This window comes from Pleurodeles waltl, chromosome 8 (genome assembly GCF_031143425.1).
Source record: "Pleurodeles waltl isolate 20211129_DDA chromosome 8, aPleWal1.hap1.20221129, whole genome shotgun sequence".
Classification (NCBI taxonomy): domain Eukaryota; kingdom Metazoa; phylum Chordata; class Amphibia; order Caudata; family Salamandridae; genus Pleurodeles; species Pleurodeles waltl.
In genome coordinates this window covers 13,725,253-13,753,218 of record NC_090447.1, presented here as the reverse complement: position 1 = coordinate 13,753,218, position 27,966 = coordinate 13,725,253, and the positions used below count along the sequence as shown (strand labels likewise).

The window sequence follows — 27,966 nt, the reverse complement described above, 5'->3', positions numbered from 1 at the left end:
CAATCAGGGATGTCGGTGGCTTCTCTGCGGGTACAGTGGGCGGCTATTCAGGCATTTAGGGGTCCTTGGCGTAATCTGTCGGATGAGGGTCGTTTGATGCCTAGATTTTTTCAGGGGCTTCTTAATTTGTTTCCTCGCCCTGTACGTTCTTTTCCTTCCTGGGATCTTTCTTTAGTTTTGGATGCTTTGACTGCTGCCCCTTTTGAACCTCTGGGGGACTGTGACTTGCGCCATCTTTCTTTGAAGATGTTCTTTTTGGTGGCCATTACTTCGGCCCGCCGTTTAGGGGAATTGGGGGCCTTGCCCTGTTCTTTTCCGTTTTGTAAAGTTCTCCCGGATCGTGTGGTACTTGTTCCGGTTCCTTCTTTTATTCCAAAAGTTAATTCTTCTTTCCATGCTTGCCAGGAGGTCATCCTTCCTTCATTTTGTCCGAATCCCTCCTCGGATGAGGAGGTTCGGTTACATTCTTTGGATGTGCGCAGGGTGTTGTTGGAGTATCTGCCTGTGGTGGCTCCTTTCCGTAAAGGTGATTTGCTTTTTGTGAATTTCGGTCCAGCCCGGAAGGGTGAGAAGCCTTCCACGGCTTTGTTGAGTCGGTGGGTGAGATCTTTGATTCTGTTGCCGTATTCGTTGAAAGGGGTGGTTCCTCCCCAGGGGATTCAGGGCCGTTCTACCAGGGGTATGGTGGCTACAGTGGCTGAGCTTCAGGGGACTTCAATGGTGGAAATTCACTTGGGCCTCTCCTTCAACATTTGTTCGGCATTATAGGCTGACGGACTTGGGTAGTTTGGAGTCAGTGTTGGGTCACCGGGTCTTATCCTCTATGAGGTAATAGGGGTAGGGTCTGGGTGGTCTGTGTGCATTATAATACAATTCTTGCAACTCAGGGTCCATCTCCTGTGTTTTTCTTGCTATGTCTCATTGGTTGAAAGGAAGGTGAGGGAGGGACGGGAGGTAATGCGTCCATTTCTTACGATAATGGCATTACTCCTAGTCCTACTCTCTCGCCTTCCTTTCCGTTACCTCCCGCCCCCCCCGGTACGGACTGTCTGAGTTGCTGCTTGGGCTTGTTTTTGTACAGGAGGTGGTAGGGGTGGGGGGGGGTTAAAAGGGAAAGGGAGGGTCTAGAGGGAGGCAGGAAGCCTCATTGGTTGAAAGGAAGGCGAGGGAGTAGGACTAGGAGTAATGCCATTATCGTAAGAAATGGACGCATCTCCTATCATTTTCCCTGTTGCTGTAACAGATTTTGCGATGCCTTTGAAGATGTTTGATGGTGGTGGAAGTGTTGATGAGGCAGGAAGACAGATTTCCTCCTCTATCATGAAGAACTGATCTGGATCCAGTAACCCCCTGGTGATGCTGAGTTTGATGCTGCGTAGGAGAGAATGTGCTGATTTGTCAAGGGGTCTCATTGAGCGTTGGCAGGCGAAACAAGGCCGGGGTGGTGCTGGGCTCATTGTGGTGCCACCTACATTTCTTTGCGGAGGGTCTCGATTCTATATAATTTTTATTCCAAGGTAATTGATACAAATGTTGAAGAGATAAATATGAGAAATTCCTGGGGGGGTTCGCAACTGATCAGTTACAATTGGATGGTCCTAGAGATCATGACCCAGAGGTAGGTCCTAGTCTGATCACTTTCATGCCAAGCTTGTGACAGGTAGTCCCCAAACATAAACCTTGGCTTGACCTAAGGAATGAGACCATGAGAGTAATCCTGCAAAACATTAAAATGACACCTTCCCTCATTATCTTAAAACAATAATTCCTAAATCTAGTTTTAAGTACTTGCAGATAAATAAGGCACTGCTAGATTTAACACAAACCTCCCATAATTAGGAGGTGAATTTGGCTGGAATTAGAGCTTCATGATACGTTGCTGGGTCAATTATGGCACAAAACTTCAAAGTGCAAACCTCAGACACAGGAGAAGTCACATCCAGTACCTATTTTTTAAAGTAGGAAACTTGAGCTGGCTTAATAAACGTTTCCTCACTTGCCAATGTGAATGCAGGGATGGAGGTCTGCTGTGTCTTGCAAGCTTTCAGCCCTGTGTTCATAAACAACAGGAGGAAGTGACCTGTGAATGGGCATTTTGCGAGGTGACCTCTTTGTACATAGGCCACTTCGCAAATGGCATCTCTGAAATTTGATCACCCTGTTTTGTGATCAGGGGTTCGTACATCAGGCCCTACATTCTCACACCACGCAGAATTTGGTGGTGAGTTGACGTTTGAAGAGTCTGGGCCCCAATCTCCGGGATTTTACTGTGACTGAAATACAGAACTAAGCAAGCAGTACACCTGCCTTACACACTTGAAATTCAGGTGCAAACCAGAAGTACTACAAGAATAAGTCACACCTACTTATATGGGCTCTAATTTATTCAAAAGTGGTGCAGTGCATTGCTGTGCTAAAAATAGCAGTGCAGACCACTTGTGAAATGCATAATTCCAGGAATATGTTGCACCCCTGCATTTCCCCTTGCGTCAGCACTGAATTAAGCTGCCTGCGTCAACGCAGGCATCCTTGCACCATACTGCAAGGGTGTCTGCATTGAGGGGACAGATGGTTTATCTGCTGGAAGGTGTCCCTTCCTGCACATAAACAATCTATAATGGGGATTTTGCCTGTCCATGTCCGCTGCAAAATGCAGCACACGTAGCAGTACCAAAGCATCATTTTGGAATGATTGTTTATGTGCAGGAACGGACACCTTCCTGCACATAAACAAACATCCATCGCATTTAGCTCTTTCCATATGTCCTGCAGAATGCAGCACTCATGGAAAAAGCAAAGAACGACTAGGAATAAAGTAACTCCTCCATGTTTTGCCATGCTAACACTGCCACAGGTTTACGATTACTCGTAAATCTGGGGCAGCGTCTAAAGCAATGGGTGTTGACGTGGAACACTAACTGCAACACCCATTGCACGCCCCTCTGATGCAGAAAACTGCGTCTGAGGGGCCCATATTTACAAGGAGGCGTAAATCCACAAAAACCTCCTTGTAAATATGGAGATATTTACAAGGAGGTGTAAAGCCACAAAACCCTCCTTGTAAATATGGAGCAGTGGTTAGCGCTACAGGAGCATCACGAAAAGTGACGCTCCGGTGGCACCAGGGGCTCTCAAATCTGTCCCATAGTGTTTTTAATCATGTCCTCTGTGTCTGAGCTTCATTGGGCAGTTCTAAGTGTCTTATGTTCAAATTCACGCTTTCATGGTGTAGAAGGCTGGCCTAGTTTGTAGTGGGTACCTAAGGTACTTACACCTTACACCAGGTCCAGTTATCCCTCATTAGTGAAATGTAGGCAGTGTCTAGAAGCTGGGCTGTCTAGAGGTAGCTGTAGGAAGAGCAGCCAAGGCTGAACTAGGAGACATGCAAAGCTCATGCACTACCCACTGTAGTCACACAGTACTCAAACACATGAAAGAAAATACTCAGTGTTAGAAAAATAAAGGTACTGTATTTTAGTGACACAATTGCCAAAAATACCAAAGAGACTATACTCCCTTAGGAGGTAAGTATTACACAAATTATATACAATAGTATGCAAAATCAGGTGTAAGAATAGTCAAAAAACAGTACAAACAGTGAAAATCACAATAGGTAGAAATGGGCCTGGGGGAACACAAACCACATACTAAGTAAGTGGAATGTGAATGTTGGTTTCCCACCTAGGCAAGTGCAATGTGTAGAGGGGCGCTTGGAGTATTAGAAAATACCAAAGGTAAGTAATAGACCCAACCCAGAATCCAGGAAGGCAGGAGTGAAGTACAGTAACTTTCCTAAAACACACAGAAACACGAAAAATAAGATATTGCAAGAACCAGAAGTGACTGCAGAAGTGACTGCAAGATACCAACAATGGATTCCTGGACCTGAAGACCTATGTAAGAAGAGGACCAAGTCCAGGAAGCACTGAAAGGTCCAGGGGAAACAGGATCCCCTCTTAACCCGGATGAAGGTGCAAACGAGGAACTACCGGTGAGGAACAACAGTCCGTACTGCACCCAAGAAGATGGGTGCAGGTTCCTGGTTGGTGCAGATAATGTCCCACACCGGATGGATGATTGCAGTCTGGTTTGCGTCACTGGATTCCGCCAACAAACCATGGCACCCGCAAAACTTGCAGTTAGCGGAAAAATGGCGCTGCCCGGGACCAGGAGGGACCTGGGGGACTCTAACCAGGAAGAGAAGTCAGAGGGGGCTCTCAGCAGCTCAGAGAGCCCTCAGAAGACCGGGCAGTGCGCACAGGAGTCCCACAGCACGGGGACAAAGGAGGTGCAAAAGGAGGCCCATGCAGCACTACATAAAGGGATCCCACGCCACCGGAGAACCACTCAGGAAGCTGTGTATTACAGGAAGGAGTGTTGGGGGCCAGAGCTGCATGGTGCAGGAAGAACTTTGTGGAAAGATCCCAACAAGCCTTGGCAATGGCAAATCATGCGGTTCACGAGGGTACTGTCTTGCGTGGGGAGGCATGCTCTTACCTCCACCAACATTGGACAGTAGGATGGCAGGACCCACGGGACTACTTCAGTCCACCTCCCGTGATGCTGGATCCATGCACTTTGTCAGGAGAGGGGACCCATGTCACCAGTCATTATGCAGAGAGGTGCCTGCTGAAGCAGGGGAGTGACTCCTTCACCCCAAGGGAGATTCCTTCATTCTTCTGGTGCAGGCTGAAGACAAGCAGTCCTCTGAGGATGCACAACCTGGAAACAGTTGCAGTTGCTAGCGGGAGCTGAAGATACAATGTTGCAGAAGTTGTCCTGGCTTCTTTGTTGCAGTTTGTAGAGTTCCTGGAGGGTTCAGATGCATTTTCTTTGGTAGGAAGGTGAAGTAAATGATGCAGAGGATTCCAGCTGAAGTCTTGCAATCCAAATCTGAAGAACCACCCAAGAGAGAGGCGCTAAATATCCCTGAAAGGGGGATTGGTCAGCTACACAGGTAAGCACCCTATCAGGGGAGGGCTCTGACGTCACCTGCTGGCACTGGCCACTCAGATGCTCCCAGAGTTCTCTGCCAACTTGGAATCCAAGATGGCAAAACCCAGGGACCCTCTGGAGGAGCTATGAGCACCACCGCTGGGGTGGTGATGGACAGGTGAGTGGTCACTCCCCTTTCCTTTGTCTAGTTTCACACCACAGCAGGGGCTGGGGGTCCTTGAACTGGTGTAGACTGGATTATGCAAGGAGGGTACCATTTGTGCCCTTCAAAGCATTTCCAGAGGCTCGGGAGGCTACCCATCCCAAGTCCGTAACACATATTTCCAAAGGAAGAGGGTGTAATATCCCTCTCCCAAATTAAATGTTTTGTTCTGCCTTCCAGGGTCTGAGCTGCTCGAGCAACAGGAGAGCAGAAACCTGTCTGAGAGGTGGCAGCAGCTGGGGCTGCCTGGAAAACCTCTGAAGCCTGTAATGGAAGTACTGGGGGTCTTCTGAGGAACCCCCAGAGTGTATGGAATCATACAACCAATGCTTGCAAAAGCCTTGGGGTATGATTCCAACATGTTTGATACCAAACATGGCCATTTTCGGAGTTACCATTGTGAAGCTGTATGTAGGTAGTGACCTATGTCCAGTGCACACGTAAAATGGCGTTCCCGCACTCCAGAAGTTTGGGGAAATGGTCCTGGACGACATGAGGGAAACCTCTGCTAGTGCAGGAGTGCCCTCACACACAGGTACTCTGCACCCAGCCTTCAGGGTTGTAAGGCCTGACATATGGGTGACTTATAAGTGACTTGGATAGTTTTCTAACAAAGCTGGTCTCTGCCTAGGACAGTGCATCTATTAAAGCTGTAGTCTATCTGGTATAGTTTTCTATTAAAGCTGTTCCCTGCTTGGGATAGTGTTCCATTAAAGCTGTACTTTTTCCGCGATGGTGTTCTATTAAAGCTGTGCTCTTTCTGGGATAGATTTCTATCAAAGCTGTACTCTGCCTGGGGTAGTTTTATATTAAAGCTCTACTCTGCCTGGGGTACTTTTATATTAAAGCTCTACTCTGCCTGGGATAGTTTTCTATTGAAGCTGTACTCTTTCTGGGATAGTTTTCTATTAAAGCTGTACTCTGCCTAGGGTAGTTTTCTATTAAAGCTGTGCTCTTCCTGGGATAGTTTTCTATTAAAGCTGTGCTCTGCCTGGGATAGTTTTCTAATAAAGCTGTGCTCTGTCTGGGATAGTGAATCTATTAAAGCTGTAGTCTATAGGGTATAGTTTTCTATTAAAGCTGTTCTCTGCTGAGATCGGTTTCCATTAAAGCTGTACTCTGCTTGGGATGGTCCTCTATTAAAGCTGCACTGTTTCTGGAATAGCTTCTATTAAAGCTGTACTCTGCCTGTGATAGCTTTCTATTAAAGCTTGACTCTTTCTGGGATAGTTTATATTTAAGCTGTAATCTATCTGGTATAGTTTTCTATTAAAGCTGTTCTCTGCCTGGGATAGTGAATATATTAAAGCTGTAGTCTAACAGGTATAGTTTTCTATTTAAACTGTAGTCTGCTGGGATAGTTTTCCATTAAAGCTGTCCTCTGCTTGGATAGTGAATCTATGAAAACTGTAGTCTATAGGGTATAGTTTTTCATTAAAGCTGTTCTCTGCTTAGATGGTTTTCCATTAAAGCTGTGCTCTGCTTGGGATAGTTCTCTATTAAAGCTGTACTGTTTCTGGTATAGTTTTCTATTTAAGCTGTACTCTGCTGGGATAGTTTTCTACTAAGGCTGTATTCTTTCGGGATAGTTTCTATTAAAGCTGTAGTTTATCAGGTATAGTTTTCTATTTAAGCTGTACTCTGCTGGGATAGTTTTCTACTAAAGCTGTACTCTTTCTGGGATAGTTTCTATTAATGCTGTAGTCTATCTGGTATAGTTTCCTATTTAAGCTGTACTCTGCTAGGATAGTCTTCCATTAAAGCTGTACTCTTTCTGGGATGTTTTTCAATTAAACTCTCTGTCCCTCCTTCAGGTCCCGCGCTCAGTCTGCAGTGAGAGTTGCCCGTCTGGCTATCGGCAAGCTGTAAAGGAGGGAAAGCCCGCTTGTTGTTTTGACTGCGTTCCCTGTTCTCAGGGGGAGATCGCCAACAATGGTAAAGTTAGCTGCTTGAATATTTTGAGAAAGATACTCAGAAAAATATGATCCATGCATAGAACCATATACAAAAAATATGCCTTTATAGAAAATGGAAAGTCACTCTTATGTATCTAATTGGCTTCCCTTGCAGAAGCACCAACAGTCCACCTACAGGTAGGGGCGCTACATAGGCACAATGAGGGAACAAGCTAACAAGGGAATCATTCAAACAGGAATAATAGAAGGTCTGTGAATAAAAGTTCTCTATGATTTAATAACTACAAGCGCCTGTGTGTATTATTTTGAGTCTTCATTGGTTTAATTCTTTCTAAAGTCAGGACATGAACTGATGGAATTTGATTCTTTTTTGTCACTTACTGTGTATCTGAGCCATTGTAAACCCTTCTCCTATTCCTCTTGAATGGCTCCCTTGTTTGCTGTTTACCTTACTATAGTCTCACACCCCAGCTCACACAGGCTTGTCTGGTCACCCTTTTGTCCTAATATCTATATCAGTGCAGCACTCAGCTTTATTGAGTCCTAAAGTTTGGCATAAACACTACAGTAAACCACTCATAGATCCTCAGTGCTTCTCAGCCAGGCCTTTCTAGCCAGAGTAATATCTGTAGTAATGCATAATCAGTGTTTTTATTTGCTGTAAACTGTGTTCATTGTGTGACCGGTAAAGCAGATTAAAGAGCTCATTATGGACTGTAGTTTCTGTAGCCATGTGGTTACCAGTAGGGCTATAAAGTATTGTGCAACTGTCCCGAAGGAACAGATCCTGGAGAAGGACCCATACCACTACCACCTTGGCTCATACATTCCAGAAGCCTGGGTACCAATTTAGTACTTTATCCCCTAAGATCACTGGTGTTTTAATAGAGACGACTAATAGGCCCATGATCTCCCTACTTCTGGAATATACAAATGATGCTATTCATAGGGTGTTAGTGTGCTGCTTAACTTTTGTTACTGTTTCCCTTTTTGATATTTGTTTAACATGTGCTTAAAAGACATCAGCAATTGCTCAAGTGTTTCCAAGGTATTAGCACTAGTAAGATAAAGGAACTTGACCATACTTGTGGCTAGGCCTGTACAGTATTCACAAATCGGCGTAGGGCCTGACTTAGAGTTTGATGGCTACTGCCTGCCAAGTCTAAAGATGACCGCTGGCCAATGAGTCACCTCTATACATTGCAAGGAACCACCGTCATGGTGTTTCCTTTCAATGTGCTGGTTCTTTGGTGAACAGATGCCCTCAGTTTTATTGACCATTCACCAAACTTTTAATCTTTCTTCTTCTTCAAAAACAAATGCCCAAAGTGGGAGTTTGAAAAACAAAAATGAATGTCCTCTACTTCCTGGGATTTTTCTTCCAGGGTATGGGTGTCATTATAGTTGTTTTCCTCTCTCTCGCCAGGTTTTTTGTGGCAGTGATGATTATGAAAAAAAGACATTACACATCTCACCCTAAATAGGAATGGCAGTGTATTGTCCTTCTCTAAACAGCCCCATCTCTGTTGGTTATCGGAGGAAGGAAGCCTTTCATTGATGGAGCCAACGGGGTCCACTGACAGAATATTTAAAGTGAGTCTGTCTCTAGATAGGGAGAGCCGACTGAGGGCTTCGTGGACAAGGTACTCTCTTGTGTTTGCAACAGAGCAGCCTGTCCTGCCAAACTCTGAATAAGGCCCTTAGTTGCCTGTGTTTCACAATCTCCACCATACGTAAGTTTTCTTGCACATTATTTGTTGTGGAACGTCAGAGCGATTAGAGTCCTGTGGTTTAGTGCCTATTACTAAAATAATGTTCTCATTGGAAGGTGTAGCATCCCATCTACAGTTTGGCAGACAGGGTATTCTGTGACAAATGGGACAAATGGGGCAAAGTGCCATGTCTGTCCATCAAACTGATGGTCCACCTGCTCTGTTGAGTTGGGCATCTTGTCATGTTTCTGCTGGTAAAGCCATTGGGGTCCGCCAGTAGAACCTTTATACCAGTGCCCTGACAGACTTTGGTATAAAGGTTTGTCACCTCCAGAGAATGTCTGGAGGACCTGAGCAGAAAATTAAAGCTATGCACCCTCCCACTTCCTGAGAGAAGACTTCCAGAGTGCCAGGGCCATTAGTTGTTTGTTTTATAAAACAATTTGGGAGCTCATATTTGTAAAACAAATACATTTACTTAGCAGCCACGTGAAATAGGGCAACTGCTAAACAAACGTTCAGCACCTTCCAAGAAACCATCAAGGCAGTGACTTCTCTAAAGACATAAATATGGCAGGTGGTGGTCAGGTCAAGGCATACAGATATTATGACCTCTACCCCAGTGGTGGATTTTGGGCTGACCTCCAAACTCAAAATGACCCCCTTTTGTCTGGTATAAGTATACTGATTGGTCACTGCAATGAGCATGGGCAAGGGTTGAGTTTGCAAAGCTCTTAATTTTTAGCCCTGAAGGTGGCACATTGTCATTAAGGCTACACCTAACCTTATGAAAAGCAATGGGCATGTTGAAACTAAGTGGGATTAACCAAGCAGCCTTATGCATTTTATCATTAGCAGTCTGAGCCTAGCACTGTAACCCACAATTTAGTAGTATTGTCGGCTTGGCATGCAGTCCAAACTGAGGTGCCATGGTGTGCAAAATAATGATGGTTTGGGATGTGGCCCAAGCAAATACCAGTGGGTGAATTGGATTCAAGCATTCCAACCGTCACTTTTTGTTTACTTCCAGGATAGAGCAGCAGACTCGATATCTCTAAAAATTTTCCTATGATCATCTTAGATCAACGGTGGCAATAGCAGCTTCAAAGGTGGAGGCGAGGAAAGAACTGTGGATGTGAGCATGGAAGGTGGATGCTTTCCAAAATAATCTTCTGATGCACATTATCTTTTTTGCTGCAAGATTTTTAGTTCACAGCTGGAGATACTTGTGAAGAAGTCTGTGTAGGACAGAGAATTGGTGGCCCTAATTAAACCTTCATCCTCGGGGAATGTGTTTGAATCTCAAAGAGCCTTTGACACCTTTCCTGGGGAAGGGTATAAGCGCCTTTGAGGGCTTTCCATCAGCCCTTTAAATGGTGTGCTTCCAGAGGTTAATTTGCGAAAGAATAACTGCTGGGGCACAGAGTTTTGGTTTAAAGCCCTCGGCCAGCACTATCAAATATCAATGGTGCTGAATACCAAGGAGGCATAGTCTAGATCAGTGGTTCTTCACCTTTTGACTTCCAAGGACCCTCCCTTAATCATTATTGAAACCCAGGGACCGCCAATTCATCTGTATTGGAATTCGGGGACGCCCAATGAGTCATTACTGGATCCTTGGGCCCCCAGCCTAACCATTTTTGATGATTTGAACTGCAAAACAATACAGAAACAAGAATTCATCAAACAAATACCCAAATTATGAAATATTATATTTAATTCACAAACAAAAAAGAACAAAAATATAAAATGTTAATTTTATTAGAAAGGTTGGAGGGTGTCTAAATTCAATTATGGCTACTCTTCATCCATACTACGTTCTATTTGATGCACTTACACTGCTCCCATTAATCAATCGGACAATACTAATTTAATGTTTAGCCTTCAATTTCAAATTTGTTCATATTTACAAAACGTTTTAAACATTTCAATTATACATTTTGCCTCTTTATGTATATACACTTTTTATTATTTTTTTATTATTATAACACAAGCTTTATTCGGTCGTAAACCATCAAAGCAAGAAAAAGCGCATAATTCATATAAATACATGCACAATAAAATTGTTAAAAAAGTAAATAGCAATAATTAAAGGCATCATTCATTATTAACAATAAGAACCAATAAAATCTATTAAAACATTACCCGGAGCACACCTAAATTAAAACTACAGCAGTTTTTTAAAAATGCATTCATATATACCTTGCGGCCTCAAGAAACTTGCTAACTGTATGAATCAGAGTAACAGAAGTATCGCTCTTTAAAATCCTGAGAGCTGTAACAAATTGCCTGAAACCCAACGTCTGACAGACTGGGCGAATCCACTTGCGACGGGGAAGGGTGTATGCTGAACAGAAGAACATAAAATGTTAAACTGTTTCCGGGACAGTTTTACAGCATGGGCATAATCTAGTTTCCATCGATAGCCTCCGGCCAGTATTAACAAAAAACAGTATATACCCTTTATTAATTGGATAATATATTTTTTTATTTTACACAGATACGCAGAATCCCTAAGAAGGCTTTGCAGACTATTTTTTTTTTTGTGTTGTAATTTTTTTATTATTGATAATACGGAATGATACAGAACAGAAAAGGGGGTTGGAGTCCCCGTACTTTGTGAAAGTCGTACAAACTGTATCTCATGGATGACAGGGTGGGCTAAACAGAGTAATTCGCAGATCTAAACAATATAAAAAGACAATGGTGACTAATAAATGGAAAAGTAGGGAGGGGATGATGGCAGAAAAAGAGGAAAAAGGGGGGGAGGTTTGAAAGATGACGTACGGGCTGTTGATTTGTGACATATGTTGATGGACAATGTGCTAGTGTAGTGTAGCAAATGTGCAGCGCTACCCGGGGGGGGGTTGCTAAGGTCTTCGTGGCTATGTAGCAGATCATCCCTTCGTGATGGGAGAAAGATGGTAGAGAGGGTTAGAAATGGGGGAGGAAAGGTGGGATTGTAGAGGGTAGGAGCTGGTGTCGAGGAAACAGAAACAGAAGGAGGGGTAATTTGAAGGGGGTGTGAGAGGAGAGATAGGAGATAGAATGGGATGTGGGAGGGGCATGGGAGATGTGGGGTGGTAGTGAGCAGATATGTGAAAGGTACATGGTGGGGGGGAGTCGGCCAGGATACCACTAAGGAGCAGCTAGACCAAGGACGAGGAAGTGTTTGTAGCAAAGGAGGCTAGTGGTAAGCAAGAGGTGGTGGACGGTCTGCAAGGAAGGGAGCCCACACCTGATTAAACAGGGAAGCCTGATCCTGTAGGTTATAGATGACTCGTGTGCGGCTATGCGAGTCATTGTCACGATCCATTCTTCCGGGGTTGGAGGGTCTACCGATCTCCAATAATGGAGGATACAAATTTTTGCGGTGGCTAGTGCCATATGCAACAGTCTTTGGTGCGGTCGTGACAGGGCCGGAAGAGCATCCATATTGTGCATTATGATAAGAAAGGGGGTAGTGGTGTTGAAAGCGGCACTGATTATGCCAGAGGGAGTCCCACAGCGTCCCATAAGGGCTGGACCAACGGGCATTCACTGAGAATATGGAGCAGATCGCAGTGTGTCTCTGAGCAGCGCCAGCAGTTTGCATGGGGAAGAAGCCCAGCCCTGTGTAACTTCATCGGAGTCCAGTACCAGTCATGGATTAACTTGAAGAGACAGAATTTTAATTGAGCTTCGTGAGTGCCCCTATCAAGAGTATCTAGTATGTCTGTCCAGTCTTCTGAATCAAAGGTCCACTCTAGGCGAGCTTACCATTGCACGCGTAATTTTTCCAGGAGATGTTGCGAGTATTGGTGATGTGTGATGACCTCATAGAGGCTTGCCATAACCCCTTTGTGTTTCCCCCATGTCTTAAGATAGGACACCACAGGCGAGGTCTGAAGTCCTCAACGGATGATGTCCGTGTTTTGCTGTAGACAATGTTTGAGTTGCAGGTATCGCCCTTCCTGCTGTGGATGGAGATTGAATTCCTCCTGCAGTGTGGCGAAGGGTTTGAACACTCCTTCGTCTAGGACCTGGGCCAAGTCAACAATGCCAACTCTACTCCATTGCAGCCAGTTGAGAACCGCTCTCCCTATTCGCAAGCTGTCATTGTTCCATAGGGGGGCCTGGGCGTGTAAGAAAGGGTGTACCCCAAGTACACTGTGAGCCCTAATCCATGAGGCGCGTGTCGCCTTCAAGATCGAATTCATTGTGTTAGGGGATGAGGAGTCAGTGCAGTAGAGCCCGCCAAGTCCTGCACCATGGGAAAGCAGCATCCTCTCCACTGACACCCACTGCGGTGGTTCCATCGATCCAGGCAGTAAGTTGGCCAGTTGTGACAAACGTAGAGCTAGGGCGTAATGCTCCATCGAGGGGAGTCCCATTCCCCCATGGGAGCATCGCGCCATTAGCTTAGCTAGTGCAAGTTGTGGGCGTGTAGAGCTCCACACAAAAGCTCTGAGTGCTGCGTCAATTGGGCATAGTGTTGAAAAAGCTACTTGCAAGGGTAGGAGACCTATAAAGTAAGTGAAGCGTAGTACTGTGACCATTCTCACTGCCTGTACCTTGCCCCACATGAAGAGGCCCAGATGGGTCAATTTCTTGAAGTCAAGCCTCATTCACGTAATGAGGGGGGTTAGGTTGTCTGCCACCATGTGGTCCAGGCCTTGGTTGACCAGTACTCTCAGGTATTTGAGGGGTTTCGTAGTCCATTGGAATGGGAAGCCGAGAAGAGCAGCCTTCGTTATCACATGCGAGAGGGGTAGGGCCTCACTTTTGTCCCAGTTTACTCGGTAGCTGGACAGGGGTGAAAATCCATCAATGATCTCCAATAAAGCTGGTAGGGAATGCTCTAAGTCAGTTATGGTGATAAGGACGTCGTTGACGTATAAATAGATTTTGGATTTTGGAGAGTTGCAGATAGCGGCCGCTATTGGCTCCATCGCCAGTAGGAACAAAAGGGTGAAAGGGGGCATCCCTGTCGGGTCCCTCTACGGATGGGGAAAGGGTTCGAGAGGAACCCCCCGCAATTAACTCACGCCGTCGGGTGGACGTAGAGCAGGCGAACTTTTGAGATGAACTGATCTCCCAAGTCGGATTTCGCAGGGGCCCCAAATAAATGTGGCCATTCTATGCGATCAAACGCTTTCTCTGCGTCTAGGGATAGGGCTAATGCAGACTCCCATAGGGTGTGGCATAGGGTAGGTAGGTGATTCCTGGAGGTGCCGCCCGGTACAAACCCCACTGGCCAGGATCTTACAGTCTCCGTTCAGGAGAGGGATGGGCCTGTAGCTGCTGCAGAGTAGTGGGTCTCGGCCTGGTTTCGGTATGACCGCTATCGTGGCATTGTTAGACATCACACCCAGAGAGTCCGTCTGGCAGGACTCGCCCAGTGCTTCATGAGGACATCAATCACCTCCTCCCCGCCCATTTATAAAATTCAGCAGAGAATCCATCCTCCCCGGGTGATTTATGGTAGGGGAGGTCAGAGATGACCTGCGCAATTTCTAGCCAGCTAATGTCCCCTTCCAAAAGGTTGCGGCCCTCATCAGCAAGAGAAGGTAAAGCTATGCTGGCGAGAAAGGACAAAATTTGGACGGGTGTGTATAGATGTTGGTAGTAGGATGCAAATTCATTTACTATTTCCTGAGGATGTGTGAGTATCTATCCTGTGCGGTAATTGATGGCCGGTATGGCTAGGGCTGCCGTTCTCTGGCGGAATTGTGCTGCTAGCAGTCTACCAGCCTTCTCCCCTTGGTCGTAGTGTCTTCCTGGTATGCGTTGCAATGCAAATTCGTTCTGGGAGGTATTTCGCTCGTTTAAGGCCATGCGGGCACGTTTCAACCACCTACGCATGGGGAGAGATGGGTGGTCTGTGTTTTGCTGCGTTAGACACCTGATGTCAGTTTCCAGAGTCACTTGTTTTACTTTCCTTTCTCTGTTTGGCAACGCTGCGTCTCTCATCATTTGTCCACGTATGGTCACCTTGGCCGCTGCCCACATGATCATCTTGGAGTCCATAGAGACAAGATTATCCTGAACATAGGTGGACGTGTGGGCTTGCAGCTGCGCTTTACCTTGAGGGGAGCAATAGCGGTGAACAGCAAATCGCCATGGTTTGTGACCCGGGGACACCAGGCCCACTTGGACAGCTAATTGGATTGGGGAGTGGTCCAACAGACCGCCTTCCAATATGCGGGCGTCCTGGGCATGCACTACTAAACTGTGTGAGATTAAAAAGTAATCCAATCGGGATTGGGTGCCATGCACCAGTGACAGGAAAGTAAATTCTCTGTCGATTGGGTGTGTTAAACTCCAATGGTCCACCAAGCCGTTCTCCTGCATTACATCAGACTTTAGGGCCCTGTCGCCATTATATCCATTAGGCCAGTCCTATCCAATACCGCATCTCTAGCCAGGTTCCAGTCTCTCCCTATTTCTGTCAGGAGGCAGTTGATTTGTAAAAAGAACAGTTGTTTTGAGCCAATTGGAGCATAAATGGAGCCCACACATATTGAGGAGTCTCCCATTTTCAGTTTGGTGAACACGTAGCACCCCTCTAGATCAACCCATGATTTAATGACAGTAAAAGGTATGCTATTCCCCAGTAGTATCACAACGCTGCGCTTCTGTGGGGAACCACTGCCTGTTTCTTGCAAGGTGGGGTAATAGATAAATAATGCTGTTTCTACCCAGTCACAGTGCAGTTTAACGGATTCTGCCTTGTCAAGGTGTGTCTCTTGTAGTAGGGCTATAACCGCCCATTTTGAGTGGAGGTATGAGAGTATCTTTTTTCATTTTATGAAGTGAGTTAGGCCGTTGAAGTTCCAGGACATGACCTGTAGCGGGGTAGAATGGCCGGGGGGTCAGTGTGGGAACAACCAGTGAGGGTTGGGCAGGGTGGGTATGTAACGAGGGGGGGAGGGGGGGTGACAGGAGAGTACCAGTATCTGGAGAGAAGGGCTGTCATGAGTAGGTGGTGAGGCGGTATGGGGGCGAGGAAGGGAGGGGGGATAGGATGAGCCAGGTGGTAAAGGGAAGAAAGAAATAGAAAGACACCAGGAAATAGAAAGGTAAGAAAGTAGGGGGAAGAGAGAGGTGAAGAAGAAGAAAAAAGAGAGGGGAGGAGGGGTGGAGAAGGGTAGATATACTCGGAGCGAACTCAAAACGCAGTAGGATGACAATACAGACCTCACATCTGAGAAAAAAGGGGGAGGCAGAGTAAAAATGCCCTGTGGGCCTTAAACTGTAATCTGCAGGTCTAGACCTAAACCTGTGAAGCCAATACACTCGGCCAGCGGGCCCACGGCCTGAAGGCGAAATGCAGGATACTCCAAGTCTATCATCGCAAGCCCTGCCTGGGCAGCCCACCAACAATGTCCGGCAATTGGACTCGTGGCAGAGGCCGACGCAGCGCATGTGCCGTGCTGCGGGGCGTCCGGCACAATGGAGAGAGCCGCGTGGCGAGATTGCTGCTACTGCATGTGTAGTGGGTGACAGCTGGCCTTTGCAGCAATGATAACGACCCACCATATGGATGAAGTGGCAGTAGGATGACAGGGTGGGGGAGGGGAGTGGAGCGGGGGGTGCGTCTGTTGACCCCTCCGTTGGGGTCCTCTCCCCTTGCAATCCGGTGATTTCCGAGGGACAAGCGTAAGTTACAATGCCCTTCAGTGGATGCTAATCGCAGATGGAAGATCCTATCGCCATACGGGGACCGGGCAGGCAGCGTAGCAGGGTTAAAGGGCGCAGTTCAATCCCTGGGGGGGTGTGAGGGGGGCCATGGCAGCAGGGGGGGGGAGAGGTGGGGAAGGAGTGGGGGAGGGTGGGCGGGAAGGAAGAAGGAAAAGGGAGGTGATTTTCAACCACTTGAACAGTGCAACATTGGTGCTTTAAAACATCAAACAAACAACAACTTTCTGAGTGCAATCAAACTGTAAGCATTCAATAATTAATATGTGTTTGAGGCATAGGGCTCAAATAGTCTGGACGGGTTACTGACAGCCGGGTGTTTTGCTATTCATCCCCTGCAAACCTGTGAGAGTACATTGCAACCACAAAACAACAATGGCAGTATAAATTTATGGACATGACTCATCTGCAGTAGGAAGTCCACTATTCCATGCGCAGGATACCAGAATTGCCAGTGGCTTAGCCCTTGTGGTGTGTCAGACATCTCTGTCTTCAGGTGGGAGCCGTGGTGGGTTTTAGGGGGCAACACGATTTGTCTCTGTCTGTCACTTGCGTGTGCATCGCCACCGTGTGCAGCACCTGCCCTCTGTCATCAAGGTTCTTCGTGAGTCTCTCTAGTTCTCTTCCCCTGGGGAAAAAGTCAGTGGCAGTCCGGCCCGGCCTCCCAGGGGCAGGGCCCTGAGACGACGTATCTGGAGTCACCGCAGACAAGCTCTGAGGCCGGGACGGGTTGGTAGTGTCCATGGACTGGGTCTGTAGGCTGTCTAGAAAAAAGCATAGGTCCTCAGGATCATAGAAGCCTTTGGACACAGAATTTTTAGTGATCTACATCCTCGATGGTTTGAATAGTCAATTTTTCACCTCCAGCTTGCGTAGTCGGGGTTGGAGGGCCAAGAATGCTTTCCTACGCTCGCTGGTCTCTTTTGAGAAGTCAGCAGTAATCCGGATTTCCTGCCCGTCCATCCGGAATGGTCCGTGCAACCTGCAAGAGTTGGCGGGTTGGTGTGTGTCGCAAGAGGCAGACTATGATTGGACGGGCGGTTGGCTTCATCTCGTCGCTTGGGGCCAAGTCTGTGCGCTCTCTTAAACTCCAGGAGGGGTCAAAAGTCAGGCCAGTGAGCTTGGGCAGGGTCTCTTTCAGGTAGGAGTGAATGTCTGCACCTTCTATGTTTTCGGGAAATACAAGAAAGCGGACATTGTCTCTGCGACTCCTGTCCTCCAAGTCTATTATCTTGCAGAGGAGATACAGAAGTTCCTGGTCTCTGTCCTGGGAGAAGGTGGCAGGTACTTTCACGTCGCCACGTGCTGCTCTAGTCTCGTCACCAGTGACTGAAAACCTGCAATATCCAGGCGCATTGATTTCATTTCCTCTGTCAGGGAGGCCATTCTGCTATCCATCCCCTCCAGTCTGCGACCCACCGCTGAGATCTCTTGGAGGAGGCGGTCCATGGTTGTTTCCTGCGCTTGGTCTGCCATGATGTGGGGCTGAACGGGTGGGTGCACTTCTGGGCGGAGGACGAAGTCCACGAGTATTGTAGAGCTTCAAAGAAGAGTAATTGTCTTGCCAGCTTGCCTGAGTGCTTGCTCGACGATCTGCCACCCGGCATCACAGATTCTGTGGTGCAGGTATAGCACGGTGGCCTGGGAATCCAGGAGCCTCTCACTTATTACTGACGCGTGGTACTATGGCCGCATGGGGGTGAGCAAAATGTGCAGAATAGGGAGGGAGGGTGTGGGGCTCCCAGCCAAACCTCCGCTGCCTAGTGGAGACTGGGGGTTATCCACTACAGGATCGGTGTTTGGAGTGAGAGAAGGCGCATAATTCATAGTTGTGGGTCCAGCGAGGAGGGAAGGGTCATTGCATGAGCTCCTTGATCCTCAAGCAATGGTCTTGGCACCCTTTGTCTGTCCGCGTCGAACACAAGACTGCTGGAAGTCCCCTTTCCTCTGCCCCCATATGATCGGTGGTCTGCGCTTCCCCCGGTTTTCGTGCTCAGTGATGGAGGGGGTGGTTGACTTGTGTCATCTGATAACTCAGTGCGCGGTGATGCAGGGTTTTATCCCCTTTCTGGGACTTGCCAGGTCTAGTGGATCGTGCTTCTATCTGGTGTAATGTGTGGTGGGGAAGGGGGGGAGAAGGGTTTCTCTCAACCCCGGAGGCTAACAGCCGAAGCACTGGGAGGTAGATGGGTTGGCTGATTGGAGTCGCTCACCGCTAATGATGTGTTGTGGCCTGTATGCCATCTCGTCCCAGGAGTTGCGCTCCGTCGCCACTGGCCAATGAGGAGTTGTCAGGAGGTCGCCCTCGCGTTGGGGTCTGCACCCCCCCACCGAGGAGCAGGTGCACAGCACTGCTGCCTGTCAGGGTGCGCATCAATTTCAGTTACACTGGGTCCCGGGCATTCTTGCCCTGTGTGTTATGTCCTCATGAAGGGGGGGTGGGGGGGTTGAAGAAGCATGAGTAGCAGGGTCACAAGAGTTTGGGACAGTTTATCGGGATTCCTTCGTCATGGCACACACCCCTCCTGGGGCCACCCGGGCCTGGTTTGTCCCCCTTTCCAGGCTGAGGCGGGTCACTCCACCATGGGGGGCTGCGGTTCCAAACTATGTTGCAGGCTGCAGCGGGGTGCACCGCGTGCGCAATGGGCTGCGGGTGTGACTACCGTCCATCGAGCAGCCCCTCCAAGGCACAGGCACCCAGCAGTGATGTCTTTCACGCTGTAAGGTGGCTCTAACCCCCAGAGGTCCAAGGCACCCCTCGGAGAGGATCTGTCGGAGGGGGGAGGGCGAGAAAATGGGGGGGGGAGCGGGATCGATGGGGCTCCTCAGCAGCGCGCACCTCTCCTCAGGTCGTCACAAGCTGCCCCTTCCTCATCGCTGTACCAGTTTGGGCCCCCACTCAAGATCGCGGCTCAGTGCAAAACCGCAGGCCTCAACAGGTGCTCTGTGTGAATTGGGGGGCTACAGGCGCTCTCCCTGTCTGCCGAGTGGCCCCCTGCACCAACGGTCCTCAGTTCGTTCTCTTCGGCAGAATGGGGAGGCACATTGCCTCTGTTGTACCTCTGCTCCCGGCCGAAGGCCTGTTGCCACCCGGAGCTCCTCTTTTAGGCGGCCATCAACGATCATGGCCAGACCATGGCCCCGGCTTTGCGGACTTTGTCTAGATTACACCTCATGCCTCATTCATCAACCGCCAGGTGCTCCCTGTCCCTTCATCTCACTCTTTCAGGGTGCTTTTCATCACTTTCCAATTTTCCCTTCTTTCTCCCTTTAAAACTGTTTTTTGTCCTTGTTTTTCCACCTACTACTTTCCCCTTTTTGTGTTTTACTTTTTGTTGCTCTGCGTCAAAGTCTGATATTGAAAAAAAAAGTGCCAGTCCCCAAAAACAAGTGCCAGTGGGCCCCACCAACAACCACTGGCTCAAATTAAGCACTGTAGTACACAACTGAATAGACAGTGGGCAATGCTGAAATTCTATCGTTATTCAGATTCATATTAACTATACAATCCAGTGTGTGTTGTCTTATCTATATAATATATTATAATATACTGGTGTTAGTGGTTTCAGTCTGTTAAGGTCTTTAGGGCCACTTGCACAAAACTTTAGAGCGGTTGCAAACCAATTCGCAGAATCGGGTCGTTTGCTAACGCTAAAAAGCATTTCTGTTTGTATAAAGCCCTATTTGCGATTTGTTAACCTATTACCGAATCACAATTTAGGTGTGCAATTCGGTATTCTGAAGGGGTGTGTTTAGGGCATCCCTTCCTAATACTGACTGGCAGTGGATTATAGGAATGTTTTGCGACCAAAGGGTGGCCGCAAAACATTCACATTTTACAACCAGCTCCAAGTGGGTGGTAACGCATTCGCAATTGGGAAGGGGTTCCCAAGGTATCCCTTCCCCTTTATGATGTTGGTAAAAACATTTTATAGGAACAATGCCTACTCTTAACAAGCATTTTCAATGCACTAGGTCTCGCATTTTTATGAGTTAGAGCTATTGGCATTGCAAATTTACACCTGGCCTTTTTTGCTATATAAATTGCTTAACCCTGCGTTATAATTTTGTCTTTTCCTGCTATATAATTCCAGTGGCTTTGCATATAACTAAAGTATCTCAATTTTTCTTCTTTTTCTATCCGTGGCAACATTTTTAAATGTTTGTATTTAGCATCATAATTCAAATCTGCCTTGCAAATTCTAATACAATACCATTAGGCACATGGTCAGGCATTCAGTATCTTCTGGGACACAAGGATTCTTCCCTGTAGCCTGACAGACTGAGGGTAATGAACAGAAAACCTGCAGCGGTTGCCAAACTACACACTGGAATGGGAGTAGGGGCTGCTACCTGAACAAAAACATGTATGTCACTGCCCTCAGCCGGAGCACACACTTCCATATTGTGCAGCCAGCAATCACCTCTCGTACTAGCAGAGATGGTGATGCCTCTAGAAGCAGGTTTTTGCAGCAACTGTGACAACATTTGCATACCTGCAAGTGGTTTACTGAAGGAATTTGTAGGCGACCCTGCGAGCTTCTGCTACGAATTGAGGAGGTCAAAAGAGGGAATAAAACATTGGGAAAGAGGTGAAACTTATTGGCTTTGCCAAAGCTTGTTAATTGGCAGAGCAGAGTGCAAACATGTAGGCTTTGGAAAGTGACGTGGCAGTGTTTTTTTTTAATAAAGGAATTGACCTTCGTACTTCTGCTCCGAGGGGGCGCCAGAGGGCATCTTCTAGGGTGCGCACTCAGGGCAGGGGCTCCGCGATGCTTATCATGAAATCCCATGCTGTGAGGGGGAGTAATTCACCACATACTAGGGCAGCGGCCTCACTCCCGCACACAGAGTATTTTTGACATATGTCCTGGAGGCTACTTATATGTAAATCTCCCACAGGCAGGGAGAAGCCTTTTGTCAGTGTGTGGTCTCCAAATGTGGCCTAACTTTAGTGGCGCTCTCTTCCTGCTGTTGTGTGGGCTACTGGGCAGATGTCAGTGCTGCAAGCACTGTGTGGGGAGTCTGCACTCCGTCCTCCTCCCGGTGCTTGATGCTGGGGTGGCAGGGCTGCGACTCCCGCAAGCGTTTTTTGGGCAGAGCGTTCCTTAAGCCACTGGGCCGTGAAGCCCCTGTGCCTGCTGCAATTTTGAGTGGTATGCCCTAGTTCTTCCCCTGCATGGCAGCTGTGCACATATTGGAGAACAAGCAATAAAGATTCTGTCACCAAAGTAAACACGTCTATCATCAATCAGAAGCCACGTGAGAATTATTTAGGGCAACATTGTGTCACGCCATCCTACGAGGGCAGAGAGGAGGTGTAGAAGACAGAGGCAACATGCTTGTGCTTGCCTGAACTTTTTTGGGGGGGGAAAAATGTGGACACGCAAGCACTGGCCATTTCACAAAGGCTAGAAACCCGGTGCTCTGAAATGCAAAGAAAGCTATTTTATTTTTTTCTGGAAGCACCGCGAACTAGGACCTCTTGAAAGGTGTTCACGTCGTCTATGGGAGAAACTCTTGGAGACGGGGAGTCAGATAAAGTCGGAGAGTAATCCCTTGTGGATGAGGAGGAATGTGTATGGTGGGAACGAGGAGATCTTCGAACTGATTCACGTCGATGATGATGTCAAGATGAAGAAGAGCGTCTCGAAGAGTGTCGAGAATATCTTGTGGATTCTGCAGGAGTCACTGGAGCGGACTCTGAAGGAGGTACTGGCGGAGGAGCTGTAGGTGCCAGATGTGTCTGTGGTAGAGGCGACGGCTGAGGAGAAGGCTGAGGTGAAGGTGGTAAAAGAATGAGAGAAGCCGAGGATTCTGAGGTGGTATAGACCCTCCTTGGTCTCTTTGAGTGCCTTCTCGACGTCGAAACACTTCTCGACGTCGAAGTACAACGCCGACAAGTACCTCTCGGCGTTGACTCCTCTCGTCGTTGAGAGCTTCTCGACGGTGATCCCCCTTGATGTCAATGGGATGACGGCGATCATCTCCGACGATGAGTTCTGTCCACCGACGTCGATCATCCCCGTCGCGTCGATGGCGACCTGGACCGGGAACTTCTCGACAGCGAGTGTCTACGCTGTCTCGACGGCGATACGGCTGTCGATGTCTAACGATGTCTCTTCCTCGACTGTGAGCCGGTCCTCGACGGCGAGCATGTTGACGCCGTTCCTGGTCTCGACGTCGATGCTCTCGACGTCGTCGGAGACCTATGACCCTTGTGAGCAGGTCTGGCAGCTGCTCCAGAGGACACAGTGAGAGCCCTGGTAGAAGACTGACCTTCTCCTCGCTCTGTGGCAGATTGCCCTCTTCGTCTCCTGTCCTCTATTGCCTGAAGGCGGATTTTCTCCCTCTAACGAAGAGTTCTTCTGGAGAAAGTTTTGCAAATGTCATAGGCATCAGGTTTGTGACTTGACGGTAGGCAAATAATACAGACTTGATGTGGCCTTTTTCCTGTCACAGCTAGGGCACTTATCAAAAAGAGAAGGCATTCTGGAGACAGACAAACCTCTAATTTCTGTCAGAATTTGACAGGAAAAGCTAGAAAATGGTCACTCTAGATGAAAAACGTTGAGTGAAATTGAAATCCAAAGGATTTTAGTTGAGTTTTTGTCAAAAAAAGCTATGTAAAGGTAGAGCTCAATGCTTCAGGGTCCTGTCAGAAGGAGCCGGAAAAGAGAACTGAGGCAGCTGCCTTTTGCTGTGCATGATGGGATACAGGAAGACTTTCCTTTCTTAAAGGCACAGGTCTATTTACATCCTGTATAATGGCAGCCTATGGGCTACACTGCCCTGCATTGTTTCATTCTCATTTGGAGGTGTAAATAAAGTTGGAGAATATGTTTTTTACTACATTTCTAGAATAAATACGTTTTTAAAGGTGTATCTGTACTACAGCTTCATTTCTTTCCAACCTCAAGAATGAACAATTTGGCCTTTGTAGCTTTTTACCCAGGCTGCACATTGATGTTCTTAATTGACTTAACAGGCCTTTTTCAAAAAAGGCTAACATCTACACTTAAGAATACACTACAGAACAGTGCTCCGGGGGCCCCGCAGGCGTGCGGAACTATTCAGTGCTTATGACTATCATGGAAATACCCCTACGAGAGAACTGGAGTTACAGGTAAGAAACCATTCCTTCCATGTGTACAACACTGTTCAACGGTAACAAAAAAGTTCCTTAACAATGTGTAATGAAATGAAAGTGGAAGACCACAGGCCCTGCAGCAATTCTCCAGGGGAGTGAACAACTTCAAAAAGAGGAGGGCCAGGAAGCCCAATTAACCACTGGCAAGGAAGGATTTCTGCAAAACAACAGAATGGACAAATCCAAAGGGAAGGGAGGAGTCTTAACCCACTAAATACATACAACAGATTACCTCAGCGCAAGCCCTGTAGGCTCAACCTAATGGAAAGTAAACTTTTCATTTTTATTTTTGAAATGCGTGCAGTTTCCCTTTAAGGAAAACGGGCTTCATTTAAAGAAAAAAAGTGTGTTATTGAAAGAGCAGTCACAGACAGCAGCACCATTCCTGTGATGTTTGCTATTCCCAAGGGGTTGCAAAGCGAAACCTACCTCATGATTATTAATGAGGAAGGTCTATTTGCGATCCACTGGGAATCTTGAAATGTGTCAAAGACACATTAGTACATGGGTGCTCTGATTTCCTAGCTGCAAATTGCAAAAATACACATTTAGGAAATCGCAAATCCAAACCTATCCACATTCGGCTTTTAGAGTGTGCTGATAATGCCTAATACATATTGCTTGTAGGGGATCTCCAGCCAGAGTTTGAGATACTACACCCAGAAACAGCAAAAAAAGTGTCTGACTTTCCTGTAGAAACAGTCTAAGGTATTGCATCCTTAAGAAAGTGGCAGTTACAGGTTTTTAAAAATCATGTGCTCTTTAAAAAAGTAAGACCTATTGGCTTTATCGATGTTTGTTTGCTCTTGATGGTACAATTCGTCATCTAAGGCTGTGAGTGCTGTTTCAGTAGGTGTGGTGTGTTTTCCATCTGGGTGTGCTATCACCATCTATCACTGACTGCCGGGACGAGAGGACCCCAGCCAGCATGGCTGAGCCCCTCAAAGCCTGCTGCTCTGGATCAGGAAGGGCTCTGTTGGAGGAGTGGGGTGGGGGATCCCTTCACATATATTACTGTGGCTGGAGCTGCAGTTTATTGTAATTCTTCATTACAGGTTTAATAAACAAGAACACATACATAACAGCATCAACATGAATCAAGCACCATCCCTTGATACAAATAATGAACCATGTGAGTCACAAAGGAGTTGCCTTAGAGGGAATTATTACATTTTATAGGTGGTCGCAATAACAAAAAAGCCAAATAAGCAGTTACAATTACAGGTCAGCATATTGTCTTTAAAGGTTACAGATTCTGGTGATGCACTTGCTTTTTATCAGTCATTTTAAAGAAGTAAACCAACAACATATAACATTTATGTAAGTGACAAAGACTCATAAAGAGAGACACAGGTTCTCTGGGACATACCATGGATTAGCATTTTCTTGGAGTTTTATAACAAAGGTTGCTCAATAGAAAATATTATAGATGCTCCAGTTTTACAGGTCAGAAAGTTCTAAGAGTTTTTTCCATGATATTGCAAAAAGTTCACTCCCACCTTTTAGTTTCAACCAAAGGCTTCCCAAGCTGAGAAACCATTATTAGTACCACCTGTTTGTAATACCTGAATATTGTACAAATATTTGAATATAGTCAGGTTGTTTTTTTGGCACCTCCCACATTCAAGAATACCAATGACCTGATTTAGAATGTGGCGGATGAGTCACACCATCATGACGGTGATGGATATCCCTTCCGCCCAAATCTAAATCCCATTGGATGTAATGGGATTTATATTTTAGGAGAGGGGAAATCCATCACTTTTCTGCCAAGATCTAAATCAGTACCCAAGTTTCTCCATTTTATATGGAGTTCAGTGTGTCCTTTGCAGTATGGTCTGTTGAGTTCCAATTGTTTGCAGATTCACCTTCAATCACAAAAAGAGCATGGAGTGGATTAAAACTGGTCATCATCATATTGCTTTTTTATTTTAATTTTTTGTTATAATTAACTTTAGGAGTGTCATTTTTGATCTTAGTAATATATAATGTTTTTTAAAGAAGAATTTTTGCCTCTAGTGAAATGTGCAATACAATATAGTAAATGTTATTTATTTTTTCTAAAACCTATATGGTATGTTGTGTTATCTATCAATCAGTATTTGTAGAGCACAGCACTGTCATCCTGGGCACATCTGGGCCCAGGGGTGCAGTGTCTCTGTCGAAAAGCCAGGACTTGAGTTTCTTTCTGAAGTCTGCAAGAAAGGGTACTCTTCGAAAGTGGAGGGGAAGGTTGTTCCAGGTCTTGGCAGCGATGTAGAAGAAGGAACGACCACCGCTGCAATAGATGCAGTGTGTGTATATGAGCGTTAATGAGGAGGCGCACAGATATCTGGTGGGTTGATGGAAGTTCAGTTGGTGGTTGATGTAAGCCATTCCTTGATCATACTAATGCCTTGCAGGCATGCATGAGGATCTTGAACTGGCATCTCTTCTGGATGGGGAGGCACTGGAGGTTTCTGAGGTGGGGGGTGATGTGAGTCCATTTGGGAACATCCAGGATGTGGCTGACTACAGCGTTATGTATGGTTTGGAGTCTTTTGAGGAGCTGGGTGGAGATGCTGCCAGAGAGAGCATTGCGGTAGTCGAGACGGCTGATGACTGGAGCCTGGGTGATGGTATTTCTGGTGTTTTGACTGGGATCCATCTGAAGATTCTGCGGAGCATGCAGAGGATGTAGAAGCAGGAGAAGGCTACTGAGTTTATCTGTCACTTCATGATCAGTTAGCTGTTGAGGATGATGCCAACTGTTTAGTGTTTGCTGCATCTCTTTAAGATACATTTGGAGTGGAATGAATGACTCCGACAAGCAAGAGAGATGTGGGAGCAAAATTGGCCCAGTCCACATTAGCAAGAACACTATCCTTTACTGTTGGTCTGGTTAATATTCTATGGTCCTTATACTGAATTTTCAGAATATGTAGTTTTCATCAAGATTATATATTATCTTTCTCCTTGCACTAGTTGACCGACTGTATTATTGCGTGATTGCAACTGGGTATTTTAAGAAAATTCTATTTCATTGTTGTTGCAAAGACTGGCGAATATAGTGGTGTGTTGGAAATTGTTGGTATATTGATGTGACATAGCATTAATTTATTATCTTTGCTGCTATAAATTTTACATTAATTAACTGATTTATTTTCCTTGAATTACTGTGCAAATATAATTTGTGTGACAAACATGCTGTGCTGACAAGATTACTTTATATTCTTTTGTTGTCTTCCAGAGTCTGTAGGATGCTTACCATGCCCTGAGGGCCAGTGGTCCAATAAGAAACATGATCAATGCATCCTGAAGGGGATTGATGTTCTCTCCTATGAAGAGGCCTTGGGCATGACCCTCACCATCACTGCAGCCTTTCTGACAGCCCTCACTGCTGCCATCTTGTGTGTCTTCATCAAGTACCGAGCCACATCAATTGTAAAAGCCAACAACCGTGGGCTCAGTTTTGCTCTCCTCTTGTCCCTCATGCTCTGCTTCCTCTGCACCTTCATCTTCGTTGGCAGTCCCCGGAAGTACACTTGCATGCTCCGGCAGACCATATTTGGAATTGTCTTTTCCATCAGTGTTTCCTCTATTCTGGCTAAAACTATTGTAGTTGTTACTGCCTTCAAGGCTACAAACCCCAACAGCCAGGCAAGGAGGTGGCTCGGGTCAAAGACACCATGGTCTATCGTGGTTTCCTGCTCACTTGCCCAAGTTCTCATCTGTGTTATTTGGTTATTGATATCCCCTCCCTTTCCAGAACTGAACACAAAGTCTAGCAATGAAAAGATCATTTTTGCATGCAATGAAGGGGAAAATGTCTTCTTCTACTGCATGCTGGGATACATGGGCCTCTTGGCCACAGTCAGCTTTATTGTGGCCTTTCTCTCAAGGAATCTGCCTGGAAGCTTCAACGAGGCCAAGCTGATCACCTTCAGTATGCTGGTGTTTGTCAGTGTGTGGATCTCATTCATCCCGGCGTACCTGAGCACACGGGGGAAGTACATGGTGGCTGTGGAGGTGTTTGCCATCCTGTGCTCCAGTGCTGGACTGTTGGGGTGCATATTCTTTCCTAAATGCTACATTATTTTGTTGAAGCCTACAAAGAATAGAAAACAATACCTAGTGGGAAAATCACACTCACTAAAATGAAAAAATCTGAAACAATAAAACAATTTCCTGCTAAAATGATTACTGGAGTCAAAAGTTTTGATTAAAGAAAGATAAAATTACAGTTGCAGTTTTCAAAGTAGAGCTTTTGCATCAGTCATCTATATGAATTATTAACCATTTTGTTATTGTATGTTTGTCTGATTAGTACTTTATAATTTTTATTTTCACATCATGACTATTCTTGGTGCC

At 46.5% G+C, this 27,966-nt stretch overlaps 1 protein-coding gene across 1 annotated transcript; it reads left to right on the top strand.

The window, feature by feature from the left end:
- Positions 1-9: 9 nt before the first annotated feature.
- On the top strand, positions 10-27,756 carry LOC138249283 (vomeronasal type-2 receptor 26-like). Its single transcript, XM_069203239.1, has 3 exons — positions 10-30; positions 6,973-7,098; positions 26,848-27,756. Exons 1-3 carry the CDS (start codon positions 10-12, stop codon positions 27,754-27,756), a joined length of 1,056 nt encoding a protein of 351 aa, XP_069059340.1.
- Positions 27,757-27,966: the final 210 nt, after the last annotated feature.